Here is a 24,539-nt window from a genome sequence, read left to right as displayed (position 1 = left end):
CCTGGGCCTGGCCTTTACCAGGGGGTACGTACGTGTCCTACCTGTCTACCCGGGGCGGGGAATTACGCGTTACCCCGTCACCGGCTACGCATGGAAGTGCGTGGGTCGGCCTTCAGACACGCACAGGGAGGAAGAAAGAGAAAGGGAAAGGAAAGAAGAGGGGGTCTCAAACGCCGCAGCGGAGAAAAGGGTAAAGAGAAGAGGTAAGGAAAAGAGAAGGACAAAGGAAGGAAGAAGACATACAAGCAAGGAAGAAGAAGAATGTGGTACATTTACAAGCGTCCGTCTCCGGACGTAGGCGCAAACCATACTCCCAGAGGGGGAGAAAGTGAAGGAAAGAACCAGAGGTGAGGGTGGGGGTGAAGACAGGGGATGGGGAAGGATGCGGAAAGGGAAGGTATGCAGCCCGGAAAGGAAGGAAGGCCACATTAGCTCGGGGCCCCGTGCTCGCTACGCACGTATCCACAAAAAAGGTGTGGATCCCCTGGGGGGCTCCGAGAGGTTGCCTCTGGATAATGTCCAAAGTGTTCGATCACCTGGTTGTGGATGGAATCTGGCCTACAGTTATGTCATGAGAAACGGTAAGACTGCACGAATTCTCACTCAGTGATGTGTTCATTACTGGCTTCGGGCTGGTGGGAGTTGAAATAGAGGGGGATTTCTTCAATTCATTACTTCTGCCGGAGAAAGGTAGCATGATGCCAATGCTGTCGCAAAGCGTGTTGTGAGATGTTCTGCAAGGACCGATGGATCAGTACACAGAGCACACTGTCTGATAAGACCCTGGACAGCTGATTGTCGCTGGTGGTTCAGAAGGCTAAGGAGCTTGGATCAAACCTGCGATGAAGAGGCATACATCCCCAGGGAGGAAACACAGTGCTCCCAGCATTCCTTTTTACACTGCTTAATAATGTAGCGGTTGTTAGCATGCAGACAAGAGGGAGACCTGTGGGTAGGGGGATAGCAATGACAGTGGCATGAAGGATAGTGTAAGAGATGTCTTGTACGACCACATCAATACGTTCCGAGAGAGAGATGTCAAAGTGCCTGGCAGATGCAGGGGAACAATAAAATCACTGGAAAGTGGTCACTCACAAAGACAGTCATGCGGTGACCAACGCAGGAAAGCCACAAAAGCAGGGGAGGAAATCATGAGATCAATAGCAGAAAAGATGCCATGAAAGGCAGTGATGTGGTTGGGGGAACCATTATTGGGGCGACACAAATCAAAGTCTGTAATAAGTTGGTCAATATAAGACCCCTACCTGTTGAAAGGGCACTCCCATACAGGGGGTGGTATGCACTGAAGTCCTTGAGGAGGAGATACGAGGCAGAAGTTGCTGTATTAAGGTAGCGAGTTCAACATAAGAAAGTGGTCTACCTGCAAGGAGATAAGACATTGCAAATAGTGATTGCTGGGGTCATTCACATTCGTGCTGCTATTTCTTCCAGGTTGGCATATTATGGAAGTGTGTTTCTTGAAGAGCAAGACAGAATGCAGAATAAGAGGAAACAAGGCATTGTATTTGCAGTAAGTGATGATAATATCTGTTGCAATTCCACTGGTTAGATGTAAAGAAGCTGAGTGGAGGTCATGCTACTCTGTCAGCGATTGTCGCTGACATGAATGGGGTGACACCCATCAATAAGAGATCAGACTCAGGTTGTGAAAGGGGAGATGGCACATCCGGAGGCACTGAGAGGGGGGGGAGGGGGGGGGGGGCTTGTCCTGGGACTTTCTTCTCCTCTTTCAGAGGACAAGGAGGGCAGGGCACAGAGGGAGAGCATGCTTCTGCAAGATCTGGGATCAAAAGAGAGCAAATGTCCTTGAACGCACAGAAACAGTGCATCTCATGGCAGAGTTGTGGTGGTAGCAGGCTTCCAGCCTGTGAGATGCCACGAGGAGGGATCCCATGGATGGTGGGGGAGGGGGTGGGGGAAGCAATCACCAGTGTGTACCACACAACGGGGCCTTTCTTCAGCTGGGGAGGGGGAGCAGCACCCGGAGAGAAGTTATCCTGGCCTGTTGAGTTCGAAATCCTGTCAAAACATGTAGATATACACAAAAACCACTAGACAGTACTCCTAATACTTGTGAGTGCTGTTGATGCCCCTCAGTTGTAGGCGTGGGCCGCACCCTCCCATCCAGCTGTGCTATAAAACTAGCAGTGCAGGGGCCCACACCTGCCATCTTGTGACTGCTCTAGTATCGTACCTCGTAAGCATCATTGCTTCGTTCCAGATACTGCTACATCTCAGATCTCGTTTGGTTTACACTCCAGACTTGTCATTCTGTCTTATTGTCTAGTTGTTCAGCCCTCGTGTTGCATTTTGTGACTTTCAGTGACTCACTGTCGGCGCCCTCGGCTGGTCGATCAGTGTCTCCTGGTCGTGTAAGATACCAGTTCCTACATGGCTAAAGTGGCCAAAGACCACAGTCATATGTGCACGAGGTGTGCCTGCTTGTGTGAATGTATGTTTTCCTTTCTTTTATGGAGAACACTTTGGCCAAAAGCTTAGTCTGTAACAGTATTTTTGCTGTGACTGTTCGCAACTCAGTGCCATCTCTACAGTGAGTAGCAATCTATGCTTTTAATAATAGTTGATATTCGAACCTGGACTTTCAACTGTTTGTTTGGTTACAGGAATTTATATTCTCAACTGATATTTGTAACTCTCCAGCATTATCTATGTTTGCATTTCAAATTAAATTTTATGAAATCCCTGAAATTTCCCAAATTTTCCAGATAAAATTTAATTCCCTGAGAATTCCAGATTTTGCCGAAGAATCGCCACCCTGCATTTCTACGTTCCAGGTATGTTTTGATGGGTTTTGTGACACAGGGTCGAGCACTGTCACAAATGCATCAACTGCTTGCGATAACAATCTCCTTTGACTGTTTCCATTAGTTTCAGTGGCATCAAAAACCTCTTCCAACACCATGCTGGTCTTCAAAGTAAAATTCACCATTCTTTGTGTGTTTAAACTATTCTCTGCAAGTTCTTTCACAAACAGGGTGTGTCACACTAGGCCCTACCCAGCATTTTATGAGCCTCAGCCACAGATTTCTTCACATTAAAGCAGAAAATTAAAACTTCCCACAAATGACAAGAACTGGTCTGAAAGCTGAAATATTCAATTGAGACGCAATCACAAATCAAGTGATATTTTATGGTACTATGTTTACAAAAGACTAAGTTTATCGTGTGACACCATCTACAATCTGCAACAATCCTTACTGCTACTGTCATCCACTGCAAAACAGCACAAGCCAAGTTGTGGATCTAACAGCATTATACGTTTCCATGGCACAAAAAGTGTAAGCATCATAGAATCAAACAAATTCTTAATAATAAATATTGAAGCTAATGGGACTTCTGTGGGTAAATAGCAGTTCTGGGCAGGGACAAATTAAAACCTGAAATAAGAGCAGCATGATCATGACGACAGTAAAATATGCAAAATGAAACAATAATACAGACATGGTAGAACATTTGTTCCAAAAAGCAAAAAACACACAATTAGAGACACAAACTGTGATTGTCATGGCCTATACAGGTCAAATAACGGATACTGATACAAAATCCAAAGGACATCAGCCAAAAGGCGATACCATTACACAGATCTAAAAATCATGAAAACTAACGACAGGCAGTATCCAAAACATCAGTTGACTAATGGAGTTCAAGTTAAAAGACCAATACCAATAGAGAAACCAAAAGCTTACACAACAAAAATGGCTTTGTCAAAACTAAGCATCACACTTAACAGACACAAAACTTTGCCATGGAAGAGAAATATAGATTCATGAGCAGAAATAACATCAAGGGATAGAGAAATATCAGGCAAACATTTTACCTATCAGCTAGGGCACATACATTTTCCCTATTACCTTCATAAACCACCAGAAAGCACAATAACTGCTACGGAAGCAAAGGGAAATCCACAGCAAACATAAACATAGCCAAAACCTTGCAGACAAACAAAAATTACACAAATTGAAATGTAGTGTGAGGAGGGCTATGCAAGACGTGTTCAGCGAATTCCAAAATAAGGTTCTATGTACTGACTTGACAGAAAATCTGAAGAAATTTTGGTCTTGTGTCAAAGCGGTAGGTGGATCAAAACAAAATGTTCAGACACACCCTGACCAAAATGGTACTGAAACAGAGGATGACAGACTAAAGGCTGAAATACTAAATGTCTTTTTCCAAAGCCATTTCACAGAGGAAGACAGCACTGTAGTTCCTCCTCTACATTGTTGCAACAATGACAAAACGGTAGATATCGAAATAGATGAGAGAGGGATAGAAAAACAGTTAAAATCGCTTGAAAGAGGAAAGGATGCTGGACCTGATGGGAGACCAGTTCGATTTCACACAGAGTACGCGAAGGAACTAACCCCCCCCCCACCCCCCTTCTTGCAGCGGTGTACCGTAGGTCGCTAGAAGAGCGTAGCATTCCAAAAGATTGGAAAAGGGCACAGGTCATCCCCATTTTCAAGAAGGGACGTCAAACAGATGTGCAGACCTATATCTCTAACGTCGATCAGTTGTAGAATTTTGGAACACATATTATGTTTGAGTATAATGACTTTTCTGGAAACTAGAAATCTACTCTGTAGGAATTAGCATGGGTTCCGAAAAAGACGATCGTGTGAAACCAAGCTCGTGCCATTCGTCCACGAAACTAAGAGGGTCATAGACACGGGTTCCCCAGTAGATGCCGTGTTTCTAGACTTCCGCAAGGCGTTTGATACAGTTCCCTACAGTCGTTTAATGAACAAAGTAAGAGCAGATGGACTATCAGACCCATTGTGTGATTAGATGGAACAGTTCCTAGATAACGGAATGCAGCATGTCATTCTCAATGGAGAGAAGTCTTCTGACGTAAGAGTGATTTCAGGTGTGCCGCAGGACGGTTGCTATTCACAATATATATAAATGACCTTGTGGATAACACTGGAAATTCGCTGAGGCTTTTTGCGGATGATGCTGTAGTATATCGAGAGGTTGTAACAATGGAAAATTGTACTGAAATGCAGGAGGATCTGACATGAATTGGCGCATGGTGCAGGGAATGGCAACTGAATCTCAATGTAGGCAAGTGTAATGCACTGCAAGTACATAGAAAGAAAGATCCTTTATCATTTAGCTACAATATAGCAGGTCAGCAACTGGAAGCAGTTAATTCCATAAATTATCTGGGAGTAGGCATTAGGAGTGATTTAAAATTGAATGACCATATAAAATTAATCATCGGTAAATCAGATGCCAGACTGAGATTCATTGGAAGAATCCTAAGGAAATGCAGTCCGAAAACAAAGGAAGTAGGTTACAGAACACTTGTTCACCCACTGTTTGATTACTGCTCGCCGGTGTGGGATCCGTACCAAATAGGGTTGATAGAAGAGATCAAGAAGATCCAACGGAGAGTAGCGTGCTTCATTACAGGATCATTTAGTAATCTGTAAAGCATTACAGATATGATAGATAAACTCCAGTGGAAGACTCTGCAAGAGACACGCTCAGTAGCTCGGTACGGGCTTTTGTTTAAGTTTCGAGAACATACCTTCACCGAAGAGTCAAGTAGTATATTGCTCCCTCCTACGTATATCTCACGAAGAGACCATGAGGATAAAATCAGAGAGATTAGTAGTAGAGGGGTTTTTTGGGCGCACGACAGCAAGATCTTCAGTGCCCGTTCAGCAACATAGTGAGACGGGTGTCAAGAAAAATCCCAGAACAGGAATATAAAACGGAACATAAAACATGGGGAACAATCGTTGAAAAATATGTGCTCACCCACACCGAAGCGTGGGATGAAGCACAGTGTCAGCAGTAAAACATGGACAACACAGGAAGAAAATGGTAGAGGGAGCTAAAACAATGTAGCAGATGGAAGTGGCTGGCTGACCGCAAGGAAAAAAGGGGAGGAGTCACCCACTCTGCAATACACTAAAACCTCCAGCCTAAAAGTTTAGCCCAATGTCCAGACACATCACAAAACTTAAAAACCCTAGACACACACGTCTCATCATTAGCTAAAACAGAAGGCAGATCCCCATCAACTTGTGCTTCTTCCCTTGCATCACGGTAGAAATCAGTCTGTTAAAATGTGCCGGACAGAGATGCGCACACCACAAGCATCACAAAACAGAGGATCCTCCCACCGTAATAAAAAGCTATGTGTGAGAGGACAGTGCCCGATCCGAAGACGTGTGAGAGCCACCTCTTCCCGCCTAAGCAACCGGCAGGAGGAACGCCACGGCCGAGTGGTTGACTTTACCAACCGCAGTTTACTGGCCGTCACCGCCAGCCATTCGTCCTCCCACAACTCCATGCAATTCCTGTGGAGTGCAGAGATGACTGACTGCAAGGGGATAGAACACTGGACCACATCCTGCTCTCTGCAGGCCTCCTTGGCAGCCCAATCGGCCTGTTCGTCGCCCCATATTCCGACATGACCAGGCACCCAGCAGAAGGATACCTCTTTACCCTGCCGTTGGAGGAAGTACAGTTGGTCATATATCAGCTGGACCATCTCCTCAGTCGGGTACAGGTTCTGCAGTGATTGTAAGGCACTAAGAGAATCGGTGCAGAGAAGAAATCGATCGCCCCGAACAAGATTAATCTGTTCCACTGCCTTCATGATCGCGTGGAGCTCTGCTGCGAAAACGGTATATTCAGCAGGGAGGCGAATCCGGGTAACATGATCAGGGAACACCACAGAACAGCCAAGGAAATTCACCTGTCTGGAGCCATCAGTGTAAACAACAGTGAAACCGTGATGCACATCTAAAATGTTAAACATATGAAGTGGCAGTTCACCAGCCTAGAGGCTTGGTATGGGGCTAGTTCGGAATGCCCCAGTGGCCAACCGAAGCCCTTCATGGTGCACAACGTCTAACATCTTTAAATTAGAAGGCCTCGCAGACCCATACACCGTGCACCCATAATCGAGCTGAAATCACACAAACGCCCTGTAAAACTGGAGCAGACAAGTCCTGTCAGCTCCCCATGAACTGTGGCTAAGACATTTTAAAATACTTAAAGCCTGAAGCGACCGTCGTTTCAGGTCTTTAAGATGAAGTAACCACGTAAGCTTCGAGTCAAAAATGAGCCCCAGAAATCTCACCGTGTCTTTAAAAGTAAGAATAGTGTCCTTCATCCTCAACTCAGGAAAGGTTAAAATCGAACGAGAACGGTTAAAAAGAACACATACAGACTTCTCGGTAGAAAACTTAAAACCACTCTTCTGCGCCCAGTCATCCAAACGTCTAATAGTAATTTGCAACTGACGCGTTGTCGTTGCAAGCCTTGAAGATGAGTAAAACAAAGAGAAATCATCCACAAACAAGGAACACTGGACAGAACTTTTCACTACGGACGTAATGCTATTAATAGCGATGGCAAAGAGAGTTACACTTAAAACGCTATCCTGAGGGACACCGTTCTCCTGCTCAAAGCGATCAGACAGGACGTCACAAATTCGGTATCTAAAATATCGCGGCGAGAGGAAAGACTGAATAAAAAGAGGAAGACAACCACGAAAACCACATTCATGAAGCTGCTTCAGGATGACACGCCTCCAAGTGGTATCGTACGCCTTCTCGATGTCGAAAAATACACCTAGAAGATGATGACGGCGTAGGAAAGCTTGTTGTATAGCCGCCTCCAGGAGGGCAAGGTTATCGAAGGTGGAACGAAACCTCCTGAACCCACACAGAAAGCGACTAAGGAGTTGCCGGGAATCTAACATCCAGACAAGGCGGCGGTTGACCATCCGCTCCAAGGTCTTCCCCATGCAGCTAGTGAGGGCAACACTACGGTAGCTACCCGGGCTCGTGCGGTCTTTCCCAGGTTTTAAAAAAGGAATTAAAACTGCCTCACGCCACGTGTCAGGAAAGTGACCCGACGCCGAAATGGCATTAAAAAGTGCGAGGAGGATTTCTTTGTTGAGCATTGTGAGGTGCCATAGCATACTGTAATGGATCCTGTTGTGACCAGGGGATGTGTCACGAGCTCCAGACAATGCAGAATCCAGCTCCTACATAGAATATTGGCAGTTGTAACCTTCATGAGAGGTGGACTGGAAGTCCAGACTACATCTCTCAGCAACGGCTCTATGGCGCTGGAAACCTGGATCCTGACTGGTTGTTGCAGTAACTGTGGCAAAATACGCTGCCATAGTCTGGGCAATGTCTCACGGATCCGTGTGGAGAGTGCCATTATTCATTACAGCAGCCATGGGGCAGCTCCTCCTCTGCCATAAATTCTCCTGATGGTCTCCCACACAATGGAACTTTTTGGTGGAACGATTAATGGTGTTCAGGAACTGTTGCCATGACCTCTTCTTGCTCTCACGAATAATGTGGCGACATCTTGCCCTTGCCACCCGAAAGGCTGCAAGATTCTCAGCAGTCGGCCAACACTTGAACCAACACAGAGCCGCACGCCTGGTCCTGATTGCAGAGCGGCATTCCGCACTCCACCAAGGCACAGGTGGCCTCTTCCAGTGGCCTGTGGAATGGATGCTGCAGCGGTGTGGTGGACCGTTTTGGTAATATGATCCACCCACACCTCAACATTCGCACAGTGTTCGAATTGGGCCAACTGGATATAAAGTGTCCAGTCAGCTCCACTGAGCACCCATTGTGGTGGTCTCCTTTCAGGGCCCACGCCATCTGTCAGGTGAATCCAGATTGGAAAATGATCACTGCCGTGCAAGTCAGTGACCACTTCCCAGTGGGCACTGGTGGCAAGAGCTGGAGAGCAAAGCGAGAGATCAGTGGCAGAGAACGACCCAGTTGCTGTGCAGAAATGAGTACTCTGTCCTCCATTGGGCAAGTACGCACAGGATGACAGGACAAGCCTCCCAATTGCTCTACCCCTCGGGCAGCTAATTGCAGAGCCCCAAAGCACATTGTGGGCATTAAAATCACCACAAATAATGAATGGCTGGGGGAGCTGTGTAAGAAGGTCGGTGAGGGCCACTTCATCAAGTGCGTCATGTGGGGGCAAGTAAAGTGAACAGACAGTCAATGGATGACGCACATGCATGGACACAGCGACAGCCTGTAAAGTCGTTGTAAGCGAGAGAGGCGAGGACTGGTAGTCCGTCCTAATGAAAATACCTACGCCTCCTCTAGCTCTCTCTCCACGTAGGTCGTCCTTTTTGTGGAGTGTATAGCATCGTAGCTCAGGGGAGTACGAGGGATGGAAATAAGTCTCCTGGAGTCAGAGACACAGTGGTCTACCCTGAGAGAGTAGACAAAGTTCCTCCACATGCTTCCTGAACCCCTGCAAGTTCCATTGAAGTATGGGAGCCATCTATGATGGGGGTAGCACCTTCATCCTGTCTCTCCGACGGGGTGGGGAGACTGCAGCAGGTGGAGGGGCAGGCATGGGGCGAGACGATTGCCCCACACATACGTCGTATTCCATCAACTCTGGGGAAGAGTCAGATGAAGCCTCACGTAAAACAACATCCACATGGTCAGACGGTTTACCACAGGATTTGACCCACTGTTGCTGCTGTACAGGAGCTTTCTGCGGTTTGGTGGGCTTTTGGGGAGCCGATGTGGCAGTGGTAATGGCTGTACTGGGCCTCGGAACTGCCTCAGCTGTTGGAGCCGCCAGGGGCTGGCCCAAGTTCGCCACTGTACCCTTGTCTGCCGTTCGAGTAGGGGCTACCGGCTCTGAAACACTGCCTGCATCGCAAGTGCACTGACAGCTGCAGGTATTAGTACCAATACTCACCACCTCTGTCTGCTTTGAGGCATTGGATTTTGGAGAAGGCTTTTGAACCAGGGATGCAAAAGATGTAGCAAATGTGGGAGGTTGCATCGACTTAAAGATCTTCTTGGCCTCACCATATGGGATACGCTGGGTTGTTTGTATTTCCTTAACTTTGCGTTCCTCTAAAAATATTCGGCAGTCCCTACTCCAAACAGGGTGGTTTCCAGAGCAATTGATACATCTGGCTGGAGACGAGCAACCAACTCCTTCATGAGCAGCCTTACCACAGTTGCCACAAGTCGCTTCGCCTTTACATCCTAAGGTGGTATGCCCAAAACGCTGGCATTTAAAACAGCGCATTAGGGACGGGAAATAAGGCCGCTCACTAAGGCGAAGGAAGCCAGCTTTAATATTTTCTGGAAGTTTCGTGCTACTGAAGGTCAGAATAAAGGAGTCAGATTTCACAAGATTGCCATCAACCCTCTTCATGATATGTTGGACATCAACGATACCTTCTGGAGCCCACTCACGTTGCAGTTCGTCTTTGGCTATGTCGACTACATCCCGGCATGTCACAACACCTTTGCTATAAATCAAGGTGGTGTGCAGTTCAGTGTCTATGGCATACTCCCCAAGGCATTTAGCAGCTTGGAGGTTAGTTGCTTGCTGGGAAGTGGAAGTTTACACTAGCAAGGTCCCATTACGCAAACGCTTCACTGATTTTAACGAGCCACAGATGCCCTCCAAACCCTTTTGTATATAGAAGGGCGAAACCTTCTCAAAACTACCCTCCTTCCGTTTTACAATGAGAAACACGTTCTGATTACCAGAATGCATTCTGTTACTAAAGACTTGACTTGTCAAAGATGTGCTGCAGTCAGAGGGACTGACTGCACAAGCCCTCTTCAGAGACTGGGTGTTAGAACCTTCCAGAGGCCCACCATTCCCGCTGGGAGGAGGAAAAGAGGATTTCGAAGGATCCATCTCGGTCCCACGAGCAGCTAGGGAACTAGAAATCCACCTAGACAGAGCCCCGCATGCCTAGGTAAGCCTTATACAACTGGAGTGCGGCAGGTGCCCCAGAGGTTGCCCGCTTGCGACTGTTCCACCCCAACAGCCATGCACCTTATAGGCACGCAGCACACCGTAAGATTGAGGGGTTTTTATAGAGGTTTACCTTCCTCACAATCCAGGCGGTCAAGCCAAGATTACCATTCCCCGTAGCACACAACCTTCCACCGCCGCACCATATGGTGGTCGCTGAAGCACACCTGGGGGTTACGGCGACAGGAGACTGGCGGCGCTGACCAGTCCCCAGCTCAGGACCCCGGGGTCGCCAAGCCCGTACACAGAAAATGAATGCTGAGCGCCTGGGGGTCAGAGAGATTAGAGCCCACACAGAGGCATACCGACATTCTTTCTTCCCACAAACAATACGAGACTGGAACAGAAGGAAAAACCGATAGAGGTACTCAAGGTAACCTCCGCCACACAACGTCAGGTGGCTCGCAGAGTATGGATGTACATGTAGAACCCTGAGGAACACACTTTTGCCAGCAGTGCTCATCCAGATGCAAGACATTAGAGCACCTTATGCCCTTCTCAACAAGATTTGATGATGATGTTGGATGTGGGATGCTCAACAGTATGGTCATCAGCGTCCTAACAAACTTGGCGGAGAGTTGGGTGGGGAGGGGTAGGAGGGGCAGATGTACACGACGGCTATCTCCACAAACGGAGTTGTTTATAACTCAAGTCCACCTTCCCTCCCCACCACTTTAGAGATGAGGCCTGAAAGCTCATTAAATTTCAAAACCCATGTGATACTGGTGTAAGTGCCAGCGAGGATGGTGCGCAGATCTCCTCCCAAATTGAGGACTGTCCTGATGCTAGTGTATAAAACAGATGTTGCCAATATATGTGGAACCTAAAGTAGTACCACAAACTTTACAGAGTGGTGGATCCTCCTGCCAGAGGAGGAAACCACGTGTCGAAAGGGTACATCTTCTGCGCAGTGTGACACATAACACACTACCTTGAGGGAGTGTGGTGAGTAGTACCCAATTCCCTTAGTGAATAACCTGAAGTCGGCCATGGCTGTGTAGTTGACTTGGCTAACAATAGTTTGGTGTCCACCACTTCCAGCCATTCGATCTCCACCTGACGCACAATTCTTCTGTCAGATAATGAAATAACAGTGGACAAGGGGATGGCACATCGATATACAACACTATCTCGACATGCTTCTTTGGCTGCTTTGTTGGCTAAGCCATTTCTCTGTATCCCAATGTGTCCAGGTGGCCAGCAAAAGACCACTTCCCGGTAGTAGTCAAAAAATAGGCCCAAAACCAGCACACTGAACTTGAAATTTAAAATAGGGTGCGACATTGTGAGCTCTAGTGGGTAAAAACTACAACAAGCACAGTTAAAGTTCACCAAAACAATCTTCTAATGTGAGAAACTAAAACCAGTTTTACTGGTCCAACTTTCCAGCATAATTATGGTTAGGTGAAGTCACCTTGTCATCATCACCAGATTGGAAGAAGATTTGAAGATCGTAAAGTGATTCACAAATGAAGAACTTTTAACTGGGCTTCTGACTACAGAGAAAATGCCACTAATAGCGATTGCACAGAGTGTGACACACAGTACACTGCCTTGAGGGACTCTAAACAAAGCACTCAGGAAGGAAATCACCAGTGAGAAATAGAAAGCGTCCACCATCAAGGAAGAAGTGGCAGATGTCCACGTAGTCCCCACACCAGACACTGGCGAAGGATGTTGTATCTCCAAGTCATGTCATATGTCTTTTCAAGTGTAAAAAACACATTGACTAAATGGTTGTGGCATAAGAAGACTCCTCTATTGCCATCACCAGTAGAATTAAGCTGTCAAGAATGGAGACTGGAAGTGTCTGAAACCACAATGTGGGCAGCACAGGTGGCCCCAGGAGTCTAGATGCCACATGAGGTGGTGTTGACCATATGCTCAGGAGGACTACCCATACAACTCATAAGGGCTGCACACTGGTAGCTTTGGCAAGATCTTTGCCTGGTTTCCGTAAAGGTATTAATATTGCTTCCTTCCAAGTGATGGGGTACTGTGATCAAACCAGATCTGACTGAAACAAGATATGAGCTTGTCTTTGGCTCCAGGGCACATATGACCGTACAGTATAATGAATCTGGTCAGGTTGTGGAATAGTGACTCTGGCTGTAGACAGAGCTAATTCCAGTTTCCACATCGAAAATGGAAGATTGCAGATCACCTCATTATATGAGAAGGGGCAGAGCCTCCTATGTCCGTAGTCCTAAACAACCTCTGAAACTCATGAGTTTATTCAGAACATGCAGTGACAGTATAAAAAGTTTCAGCTGTAACCTGAGCCATGTCTTTAGGAGCATCCAAAAAGGCTCTATTTCTCAACACTACCAGACTCAATTTCTCAACAATACTGTAAGGCAAGGTGTACTGCTCTTGCCTGCAATCCGTCTTCTTGAGTCCCAAACTTGTGCAGTGGAAGTTGACCGATTAACAGAATTCTGATATTTCTCCCAGGAGCTCTTTTTCCGTTCCTTTACCAATCGCCTCATTTGTGTTCTCACAGACATGAAGCCACAGTGATTTTCTGTAGTTGTATAGTGTTTAAACTGCTGCAAAGCTGCTCATCAGGCTCCGATTGATGACAGACATTTGTCGTTCCACCAAGGGACATGCCGTTGTCTGAGGTGGTTGCTAGAATGGAGAATGGAATCAGCGGAAGGTTGTTGGACCATGCATGTAACATGATTCCCCTTCTCCTGGGCACATTCCTGCTGTTCAAAGATGACCTACTGACTATAACACAATCAATTTGCTCTTTGAAGCATCTGTCTTTGCTGTCTCCTGTTGACTGCTGTCCGAGTAACCAGGCAGATACGCAATGGTAAGTGTGTCACTGAAGTGCAAACCTGTGGCCACTTCCCAATGAACTGAGTCTGCAATAAGTGGGGAGCAGAAACACAAGTCAATGGCTGATGCTAACGCTGTAGTTATAGAAAAGGGTGTCACCTAACAGGCTGATACACTTTAAATGGGTGAGATGCTCGATAATTTGTCGCCTGAAGCATGTGGTAGCCAAGACCCACATCACATTATGTACACTGAAGACAGACAACGGGCATGAGACTGTGGGAAAGAGTTCTTGAGTGCCTCTGCATCCAATGGGCCATGAGATAGAAGATATGAAGAACATGTGATTTTTTACGAGTACTTGCTCTGAAGGTGATTGTATGGCTGTGGTAAGAGGGACAAGAGAGGCGTTGTAGCTGCTGTCAACAAAAACAGCCATTCCACCATTAGCTCTGTCTCCAGTAAAATCTCCCTTCCTGTAGGGGTGATGCAAGTGTGTCAGTGACGAAGTACATGCAGAATAGTCTCTCACGAGCTGTAATTCTTGGGATCAGTATCCATTCCACTGGAACAGAGATCTCTCTGTGAGAGCCACTGATTAATGACAGTTGCCTTCCTCCTCCTCACTTGTCAGTGGTGATTTACCTGTTAGGTCAGAGGGAATGTTAGACAGTGCCTTGTTCTCCAGTACCTGCATGTGGATCTCAATATCCTTGACAGTAAAATCACCATCAGAAAGGGAGATGATCACCAATCTGAAGGTTTTCCTGCCCGTGCAGTTTAAACATTTCGACTAAAGTGTACAAGAGTTGCCCAACTCATGAGCTGAGCCTCCACAATTTCCACATGTAGCCCTCCAGTTGCACGCCATACTGATATGACCAAATCTGTGATCTTTGAAAATCAAATTTGTGTTGGTAACAAATGGTTGAACCTTAAGATGGACACAGTTTGCAAAAGTGTGTTTAGGTAATATAGAGACTTGAACATTAGAATAAATTTTACATTTTTTCCAATGTGCCACTGACACTTCCTATAATTCTGCAGTTCCACGACAGCCATATTTTCCCATTGTTCACATAATTGCCTGGGTCCATCTCCATCGTAGCAGGAAACCACGATTTTACAGAAATTATGAGTGCATTGCAATTCACCCTGAACAGGATAGTCACCTAAGGTCTTGCATACCCTGATGTGGCTGTTTCGACTAGAACTGTTCAATTATATCTACTTTATCTACATCTCTACTCTGCAAATAACTATGACATAGTTTAACACTAAATAGATTTAACACTTTTTAAGCACCAAGAAATACCCCCAATGTCTCGTGTATACAGAAAGGTTCCCACTGCCCTCTTCAATACAATGAAGCATTATGGTAGATTAGATCCTGTTATAATTCCGAGACCTTCTCGAGCAGACAACAGAGTTCTCTTTGTTTGATGGGTTTAGGTACTAGAGGACAGTATGCCCACCTTAGGTCGCTACACAGGTATCCCATGAGCCGCTAGGGAAACCAATGTTGATCCAAAAAGAGCCTTGTGTGTCTGAGCAAGCCTTATACAATTGGGGGGAGGAGGGGGGGGCAGAGAGGGGTGGGATGGGGGGAGGTGGCTGTGCTAGGTGCCCCAGGCATTTCCCAGCACATGCTATGATCTCAACAGCCACTCACCCCATCAACACACAGCACACCTCGATACAGGCCCCTGTTCTCTGAAACACACTATGTCCACTACTGTGCCCAATGAAGTTCTTAAATATGCCCAAGAGTTTACGATAAAAGAAGTCTTGCAGTGCCAGCTCATGAAAGCCATGGTCATCATGCCCATACGCAATCATGGCTGGTGGTTTGTTCTGTGAAAAAACGAATCCTCTCTGTTCCCTCAGTTGTGGGGCACTGTATGTAAGCCAACCCCCCCGCCCCCTGCTGAGGCATGTATGGCTTGGATTGCTATGCTACCACTGGCAAAACCCTCAGCGTCTTAGATGCATGCAGACTGTCCTGCCAAACACTGAAGGTGTCTATGATAATGCTGTATCCCCCAGGAGAAACAGCAGATTTTTCAGCCCTGCAGAAACCATCAAGAGATTTCATTCATGCACCAGTCTCCCAGTCACTAAACTTCAGGGTGTGGTTCACAACAAAGTGATTTTAGTATTACAGCCCTGCCACATTTAAGAAACTAACCCAGGTAAGCTCATTCAGACACTTCTGCTATATATTCTTAATTGATTGAAGTTAAAACATGCACTCTACAGTTGTCAACACATGAAATGCATCAGCAGAATCCCCACTCGAAGTAACAGTCCCAAAAATGAAAAGATGCACAACATGATTGCCATGTGCACCATTTCTCTTAGCGTACCAGAAAGAGATCCATCAACTTACATTACCTATCACCCCATGCCCCTGTTGGTCTCCTACATTAAATAAATTCGCCACATGTCTCCCAACAAAAACAAAACTAATCTATTACTGTTCATACACAAACATATTTTTCAAGGATGGCGTACCTGATTGAGGAATCTTAACAGGAATAGTATTCGACATAATTATAATGAGATCGAGTTCAAATTCACTAAAAGCATGTAACACACCTGATGGACCACCACCACATTATCTTGGCAACATCTCCACGTGTAGTAACAATGCTGTTGTGCAATTCACATCAAGACCAGACAGTATAAATAAAGTAAAGAAAGTTCTGAAAGAATGCAAATAATTTAGGAGTGAAAAGTGAAATTTCCTGCAAAGTTTCTCTAGTTTTGCAAAGCAATAACTTTTACTGGGTTACTCAAAGTTAATGTACGCTATTGTGACTGCTACTCACAAGCCATCCTACCTTTCCCCAACTGGAAGTCAAAAGGTTCTCCTCTGTCCCTGCTTGAATCGAACTTAGTTCCATCAGTTAAAGTGCCAATATAGTGCACAAAAACTTTACTTCCAGGAGCTGGTGTTTCAGAACCAGTTCCTTCTTTAATAATTTCCTTAAGAATTCCATTGTCTTTTTTTGGTGATATATCAACCGCGTTCGGCCCTGGCACATGCGGTTTACACTCCGATGTTTCCATTGCCTCAACAGTCATTTCTGCAAGAGAATATATATTACACAGAAAAAAACTAACTGTACAATGATCGGCCACACACTCGTTCTGATGAACAACGAAACAAATTATTTTTCTTCACCGGCAAAATAATAATCAACTGTAAGGTACACACACAGAGCACTATTCCAAAACAAATGCTTGTTACAACGAAATCAAAACAAATCCTTACTTCAGGTACTTTAACGTCTCAAACTTGCGTAATAACAAAGCGAAACAGTCCCGATGAATTAATAAATGAGCCAGCCAAGGCGTAATATCGCCTCACGTCCTTCGAACTTTCTGCGTCTTGCGATACTGAGCTCTGCTACACTGTTTCTGTTTCCAGAATTTTCGCGACAAACGATGCCAACCATTCACAATTCAAAACAAATCGTTAACTGTTGATTAAAACGCTTTCTTATCATTTAGACTTTCAAAATTAAATTATTTATGACTTTAAATAGATTTATTATTAATAACAACAGCTAAATCTGCCTCTTCGATTATTTTCGTGCAGGAAACGTTAATTTTTGTTGTGTTCTGCAGTTGGGTAGCAGCTAGCAGTGACCCAGCGTAAGTTGGGATCCTGACGAACTGTCTAATCGTTGTTTACCGGCTGACGGTGAATGATAACTGTAACTGAAGTTGAGCTATGCGCTTACGTAAACACTGAGCTACACGATCTGAAAATTGTTTTTCGGGTAATGTCTACAGGAATTCATTACTTATTACGAGCATAAAATTTAGAATTATGTGAATGTAATTCGGATACCGGTAACTGTCTGTGCCACAAAACAGCTGTTCGCTCGAGAAATATTATTCCTGAAAGGCTTTCAGAAGAGCATTTTTTTCTGTGATGTTGATAAATAATTACTGAATTATTAGGTTTAATGTGGATGCAGGCCACTAGAATTTAAGAGCTTTAAGTTCTTATAGTAAGCAACAAACCATAAATTGACGTGTAGTTAATTTTTTATTACCTCTCTGGAATTGTTGCGGTTTACGATGCGAGATCGTGTAGATTTTGCCTGTTATTCATCATTCCCACTTTGTGTACCGCCCATCTCATCATAAAGAAGAGCCTTCAGGGGTGTGGCTACTTTTGTAAAGTAAACTGTCAGCAAATTGTGACTAGTACTAATCGACACAAACAGATATCCTCTCCCTTTATATTACATTATACTTGTATGTTAGGGGAAAAACCAACACTTTCAAAAAAGTGCTGTTATTGTCGAATATTTCAAATAAAATATTTTATCTTTATGTGTTATTCCTCTATAGATGTAGCCAGGACATACAAAATTTCAGTTACATGTATACATGTAATGTAAATCATATCTAATGCAGTCAAAACTTAATCACTCATAGATGAGTACTCAACATCAAATCCAAGCTGTCCCTAACATAAGCTGGATGAGATAAAAGGCATGAATAATCACACTTTTGTGTCCAAATGAAATTACTCATCTTCACAATTTTAATCTTTAACCATTTCACTTTTGCAATGTACACCCTGCACTCACTAGTCTTCTCTGTGTTACACTATGTCAGCCTCACTTTGTAGGACCATGTCTATCCTAGACACTTTTTTTTAAAAAAAAAAAAAAAAAAAAAAAGAGAGAGAGAGAGAAAGCAGCAGCAGCATCAGTATCATTCTATGTAATGACCAGTCGGTATATTTTAAGAGTTTTTCCATTATTTCAGCATTCTGACGATTGAAGATATTGATGACAAAATTTGTTTCTGTATATTCCTTCCTGTCTTTCTCCATAAAATATATTACTGCCACATTCCCTATGAGAACCTTTCCTACACTTTACATAAAATGGTATTAGCTGTCTGTAAGCTGGCAAAATCGAGATCTACCTGATACTGATATTTAGAGTTAGGGGCAGAGTTTACCTTCTTGAGGCCAAGTATTGAAAAATATTGGGGAAGGAGTGGCTGGAGAGAGAGTCTTTTACTTTGTGTTGAGTTTTCCATTTTCCAGCCTGATGTCCACTGGCAACCTGTTAGAGACTTTTGCACCAGAATATAAATCACCATTCTGAACCCAAAGAAGGAATACATAGTCTACACAAAAATTATTTCTACTTCTATTATTGCAGTTGTTAAATGTTCAGAAATGTAAAATTTTGCACTTCAGAAAACAGAAAAATGTAGTATCACTGTTGGAATCAACTGACTCTTACAAATACTTGCATGTAACACTTTGTAGGGATATGAAACAGAATGATCACATAGGTTCAGTCATGTTAAACAGCTGGTAGACTTCGATTTATTGGTAGAATACTGGAGGAGTGCAATCAGTCTACAAAGGAAATTGCTTACAAATCTCTCGTGCAACTGGTTCTAGGACATTGCTCAAGAGAGTGGGACTAATATCAGATAGGACTAACAGAGATGTTGAATGTATATAGAGAAGGGCAGCATGAATGGTCACAGGTTCGTTTAATCTGTGGGAGAGAGAGACAGACATACTGAAGGAACTGATGTGGAAGACTCTTGAAGATAGACATAAACTAAGTCTGTTTATAAGTTTCAAGCACTGGCTTTAAATGATTACTCTAGGAATATACTACAACCCCCTATGTATCACTCACATACACATTATGAGGATAAGATTAGAATAATTACTGCGTGTACAGATGCATTCAAACATTCATTCTTTCCATGCTCCATACATGCATGGAACAGGAAGAAACCCTAATAACTAGTATAATGGGACATACCTTCTGCCATGCACCTCAGGGTGGTTTGCAGAGTATAGATGTAGATGTAGCAACTATCCTTTTCATAATATTGTTGCATCCATCTTGGATTTTCCACTGTTGATGTAGAGATAAAGACATGACATTGTTTGATGTTATTACTAAAAAAATCTCTGAAAGTGCTTGACCAATCTACTTCAGATTTTTAACCCTTGCCTTATTAAGCAAATGTTAATAATTTTGCTAATAATAATTCTATAAGCATGATATAAATTTCATATAGGTTGTTGTTAATAACATTGCTAATAATAATTTTATAAGCATGATATAAATTTTATATAGGATGCGCTTGGGCCACGACTGCACTTTTTATTTGTCCACCACCACTCCTTCGCACACAGTTGAGGCAACAGATATTTTATATGTTTCTTTCGTATGTATATGAGAAGTCTACATGATGTTGTTTCCCATGAGTGGAAAGTGTTTTCGTTGTATTGGTGGCACATATACATGTTAATAAGAATTTTCTGGAGCTTTGATAATGACAGCAAGATCCTGTCAAAACCAGTCATTGAGAAATAAAAGAAAAATGCCAGGCAATATTGGTTGCAGAGGATTTTCCTTTTCGAGAATAAATTTTAGTGCACTCGTGTCACTATTGCAAATCATTTTGGTATTTTCAATGAATATATCAGGTTTTTATTTTATACATTCAGTCAGTCAGCCACCTTTTAACTTGCTCAACGGGCACGTCGCCCGAGTCCCCATGCTACTGGGATTTTCAACTTGCTGACTCATTGTAATCTGCTGCACAGCACCTAGCCTGTACTAACCCTTGCCACAATGGAAATGCCACTCTGCCTAGACACTCAAAATGTCACAGATGGGGTGATAGGGCAGAGGATGGGCTGTCGGGTGGAAGGCACGAGTACAGTGTGTATGTGGAGATTGAAGCCAGGAGTAAAGGATGTGTTGCAAGGATGACTCCCATCTGACTAGTTCAGGAAAGCTGGTGCTGGGAAGGGGGTGGGGGGAGGGTGGTGGGAAGTATCCAGATAGGATAGGTTGTGAAGCTGCCACTGAACTCAAGCATGTTGTGCTCAAAAGTGTGTGCCACCACTGGGTGGTCATCTCTGCTCTTGATCACAGTTTGGCATTACCCATTCATTCTGGTGAAGAACAGATTGTGGGTGAAGCCCACGTAAAATGCTGTGCAGAAGATGCAGTGTAGTTTGTATGTGGCATAGCTGTTTTCATAGGTAGTCTTGCCTCTAACAGGACTAGAGTAGGATGTGCCAGGTGGGTGAATAGGGCAAATCTTGCACCTGTTTCTTTCAAAGGGATTTGCAGGGGTTTGGGAGCACTAATGGCTTAGGGATGGACCAGTATGTTGTGTAGTTTGGATGGGTAACAGAAAACCACTTTAGGAAAGGTGTGAATGATCGTGCCATCTGGATCCTTTCCCCTAGCATCGGGTTTTGGAACTAGACAAGTGGGAGTTATCCTTGCAACACATCCTTGGCTCCCGTGATTCTCCTGGCCTCAGTCTCCACTAACCCACTGCTCATCCCCTTCCATTTCACTTTTCCATGTCATTGTCAAGCTAATGCACCCCCCCCCCCCCTCTCTCTCTCTCTCTCTCTCTCTCTCTCTCTCTCTCTCTCTCTCTCTCTCTATCTCTTTCTTTTTCAAATTTTGCTTTGGTGTTAGACATTTTATATCACTGGGTAAGTAATCAGAAGTGTTAGTTGCAGCATTGTGCACCCATTTTTGTGCTACAGATATTGTAGTTGCTCTTCTATTCCACGATCAGTTATCTCAACATTTTGACATTTGTAAGGTGATTAAGGTGATTGGAAGGAGAGGTTGTGTTATGGTTTTCCACGGAGAAACAATTTCAGGAAACCAAATTCAGTATTTCAGCCTGCTCTGTGTTATCTTCAATTTTGGCAGAAGTATGAATGAATAGAGGATTTCGAACCACATACTGATTTCACTTAAGACCAAAACATCGTAGGGTTTTTACTCAGGTCAGTTGACAAAATTTTACTTTCAGTCATTGAAATCTTCTCTCATTGCTCTCCTTACTCTCATTTTTCCTTCATTCAGCTTTTGTTCATCAGCTAGATTTGGCTTCTGTTCAATCTGTGATGAAGCTCTCTTTGTTTATATGTACCTGTTTTCTAACATGGCCATTAAACCATGGTGGGTGTTTCCCATATCTTTTGACTTTGCTCGAAACATACTTTTCTAAGGCATATTGAATGATGCTACTACTCAGATATTCTGCAAAACTCCTGGTCATAGTTGCTAGCACAGCCTTATGATCACTGATACCTTCCTCTACATTAACTGATTTGATAATTTAAGGTCTGTTAGTTGCTAGGTGGTCATGGTGTTACCTTCATGAGTTGGTTCTCTAATGATCTGTTTAAAGTAATTTTCGGACAAGAGATTCAGAATAATGTCACATGAATCCTAGTCTCTGGCACCAGTTTGTGATAGCATAACTCTTCCAGTGTGTACTTGGCAAGTTGATGTCACCCTCAATTACAATAGCATGAACGGATAAATTAGTAATGATATTCTGCAAGTTCTCTCTGAAGCACCCCACCACTTTAGCTCCTGACTCTGATGGTCTGTAAAAGCATTCAGTTACCATTGTTGATCAGCCTTTGATGCTAAGCTTCACCCAAATTAATTCACATTTAGAATGTGCGATACCTTTGCTAGATATTATTGAATTGTTTACTGCAGTAAATATGCCACCACCAATGGTGAATAACCTACCCACATGTGAAATATTCCAATCTGAATGTAGGATTTGTCCCATTTAGGTCTACTGTATTTGCTACTTTCAATTCTGTTATTCTGTATTATAGTTTCTCATCCTCTCAACTTGTAACTTCCAGCATATACTTCATTTTGTGATGTGTCTGCTTCACTCTGCAGAACTCCAGAACAAGTTTATGAAGTTGAGAACTGCTTCTGAAAATTGTTCTGCATTCATTCAATCAGCACTCTCATTACAAATTGATTGGTATAATGTTTCATTACAAACATTCTCATTAGTGCTACTTTGAAAAACCCATTCATTACCATTACATGTGTGCTAATATCATGAAAAGTTTCAGGAGCATTCTTGCCAGTCAGTCACCACAACCAGTAGCAGTCATAGTGATTGTGCTAATTACTTGCTCATGCCACAACTGGTGGATATAAAGTTTGGCCTGCATCAAACTTTACATTGGATAGTTAACTACAAAAGAATGCACTACTGTAATATGAGGAATCAATATATTCCAATTATAGAACATGTATGCAGCTAGTGTTCCGTATTTTCCATATCATGTGTTTCTGTAGTTTATATCAGCTTTTATCCTCCTGTATAGTTTTGGGTGTCCACTGACTCTGTACAAAATGAGAGGACAAATAAATACAGCATTACTACTACCAGCAACATTGCTCCTGCTCCTGCTTCTGCTTCTATGTGACTTATGGAAAGCATACAGTTACTAAAAATTTAATTGTTTTTAATGATAATAATAATAATAATAATAATAATAGTAATAATAATAAATTTTCAGAGCATTAATCAAATGTTATGTAAGACCTTTTCTGTTTCAGCTGATCCTCTGTCTTCTGTAAGATATGGCTGGTAGAAGTCTGTTTAGTGTTCTGAGACAATCCTGCTATGTTACCAGCTTTCACACTCGTTTGATCAGCAGTGGGACATTTAGATGTAAGCAAGAAGACTAATTCTTTATTGAGTGTTCTCCTTTTTAATAATTTGAACTAATGTGGGATCTTTTAAAATAGTGAGGGGAGTCCTTCCAAGTGCAGAAAATTACCAGCAGGGAAATCCAGTTGTAAAAACTGCTTTCCCATCAGGTCACCAGACAATAAAAGTATTGTTTGACAACCACAAAACAGCTGACTTCAAAACTATATGGGTAAGTTCATTTTTAATTTTCCCCTCCTTCGTCATCTGCTGTTCATGAAGTCAAGTGTGAGTTTCTATTGGTTGTTAGGCTCATCACCTTAAACTTTTTTTCTCAGATAGGCTATAATTATCATCAATAACATCAAGATTTTTCTGTAAAAGGTGTGTTTTGTTTAAAATGTAAGCAGGAGAAAGTGTCAAAATCAGCATTTCTCAAATGTGTGCTATAATGTGAGAAATCCGACAATTGTCGTGTAACTTCTTTACAATTTCAGCAAATTTCAGAATAGTAGTTTGAGAAATGCTGTAAACATTGGTATTGAGTGAATTCTTGTTTCAGTTAAGAGACAACTGCAAGTGTCCTCTCTGTGTTCACGAGGAGACTCGTCAGAAACTTTTAGACACTCCCTCGTTGGATGTGGGTATTAAGCCCAAGTCTTTGACAGTCACAGACTCTGGAAACCTGGTCATATCCTGGCAGGAAAAAGGGCAAGACCACATTTCAACATATGATTATAGTTGGTATGCATTGCTCCATGTTGACAATATCCCTTGGTTTTATTTTACGTTGAATCAAGGGAATTATTATTTTCTTTACCAACTTGTCATTTGTGAAGTGTTATTACAGGTAATGTTACATTACAGACAAAAATTTTGATGGATAAAGAAATGTTTGCTAGCTTTCATGGTACTGCTGTGTTCTGTTGTTTCAATCTGTGGCTTGTTTTCAGGAAATGATTCCATGAGCAGTAAGTTTAGAGAGTACTGGCCTTAATTTTATGGCTTCTGTAATGATTTACATAGTTACTATGTAACTCTGTTTTATAGGTTATACCGTTATGGGCAGAGTTTCATACATGAAACCTTTGAATCTGAATCTGATGGTCATCACATTTCACGCCCTCCATTAGTCTTGTGGGACAGAACAGAAATATGGAAAAATTTGCCTGAAATTTCATACAATGAAGTAGTCAGCAGTGAAGGAGGACTGCGTTCGTGGCTTGAAATGTTTTACAAATATGGAATAGCTTTAATGAGAAATGTACCACCAGTGCAGGTACAATTTGTTGTTATTCTCAATAAACTTGAAATTATATTGAAGCAGTTTGGACCACTTGAAACAGAAACTCAAATCTGATTAAAGTTGCTTAAGTAAACAAAATTCT

The 24,539-nt window shown here is 43.3% G+C and overlaps 2 protein-coding genes across 5 annotated transcripts in view; one reads left to right on the top strand and one right to left on the bottom strand.

Annotated features, from left to right (window-relative positions):
• LOC124622308 (peptidyl-prolyl cis-trans isomerase FKBP4-like) overlaps positions 1-17,164 on the bottom strand; it is a 156,017-nt gene extending 138,853 nt beyond the window's left edge. The window contains exons 1-2 of one of the 4 annotated variants that reach the window (XM_047147983.1): positions 16,919-17,164; positions 16,476-16,721 (exon numbers count right to left, since the gene is read on the bottom strand). In XM_047147983.1, coding sequence (XP_047003939.1) covers positions 16,476-16,719 — 244 coding nt within the window. In that variant the 5' untranslated portion in view covers positions 16,720-16,721; positions 16,919-17,164. Of the gene's footprint in view, positions 1-16,475; positions 16,722-16,909 lie in introns of all 4 variants that reach the window. The other 3 variants (XM_047147982.1, XM_047147985.1, XM_047147986.1) reach the window with 3 other exon arrangements.
• A 113-nt stretch (positions 17,165-17,277) lies between these two features.
• The window catches only part of LOC124622309 (gamma-butyrobetaine dioxygenase-like), an 82,700-nt gene continuing 75,438 nt past the window's right edge, over positions 17,278-24,539 (top strand). The window contains exons 1-5 of the mRNA XM_047147987.1: positions 17,278-17,420; positions 23,058-23,172; positions 23,250-23,383; positions 23,714-23,895; positions 24,202-24,430. Of these exons, the coding sequence (XP_047003943.1) occupies positions 23,082-23,172; positions 23,250-23,383; positions 23,714-23,895; positions 24,202-24,430 (636 nt within the window). The 5' untranslated portion in view covers positions 17,278-17,420; positions 23,058-23,081. The remainder of the gene's footprint in view (positions 17,421-23,057; positions 23,173-23,249; positions 23,384-23,713; positions 23,896-24,201; positions 24,431-24,539) is intronic.

Source organism: Schistocerca americana, chromosome 7 (assembly GCF_021461395.2).
Source record: "Schistocerca americana isolate TAMUIC-IGC-003095 chromosome 7, iqSchAmer2.1, whole genome shotgun sequence".
Classification (NCBI taxonomy): Eukaryota; Metazoa; Arthropoda; class Insecta; order Orthoptera; family Acrididae; genus Schistocerca; species Schistocerca americana.
Note: the sequence above shows the minus strand (reverse complement) of the source record. Positions and strands in the feature narration are given on the sequence as shown.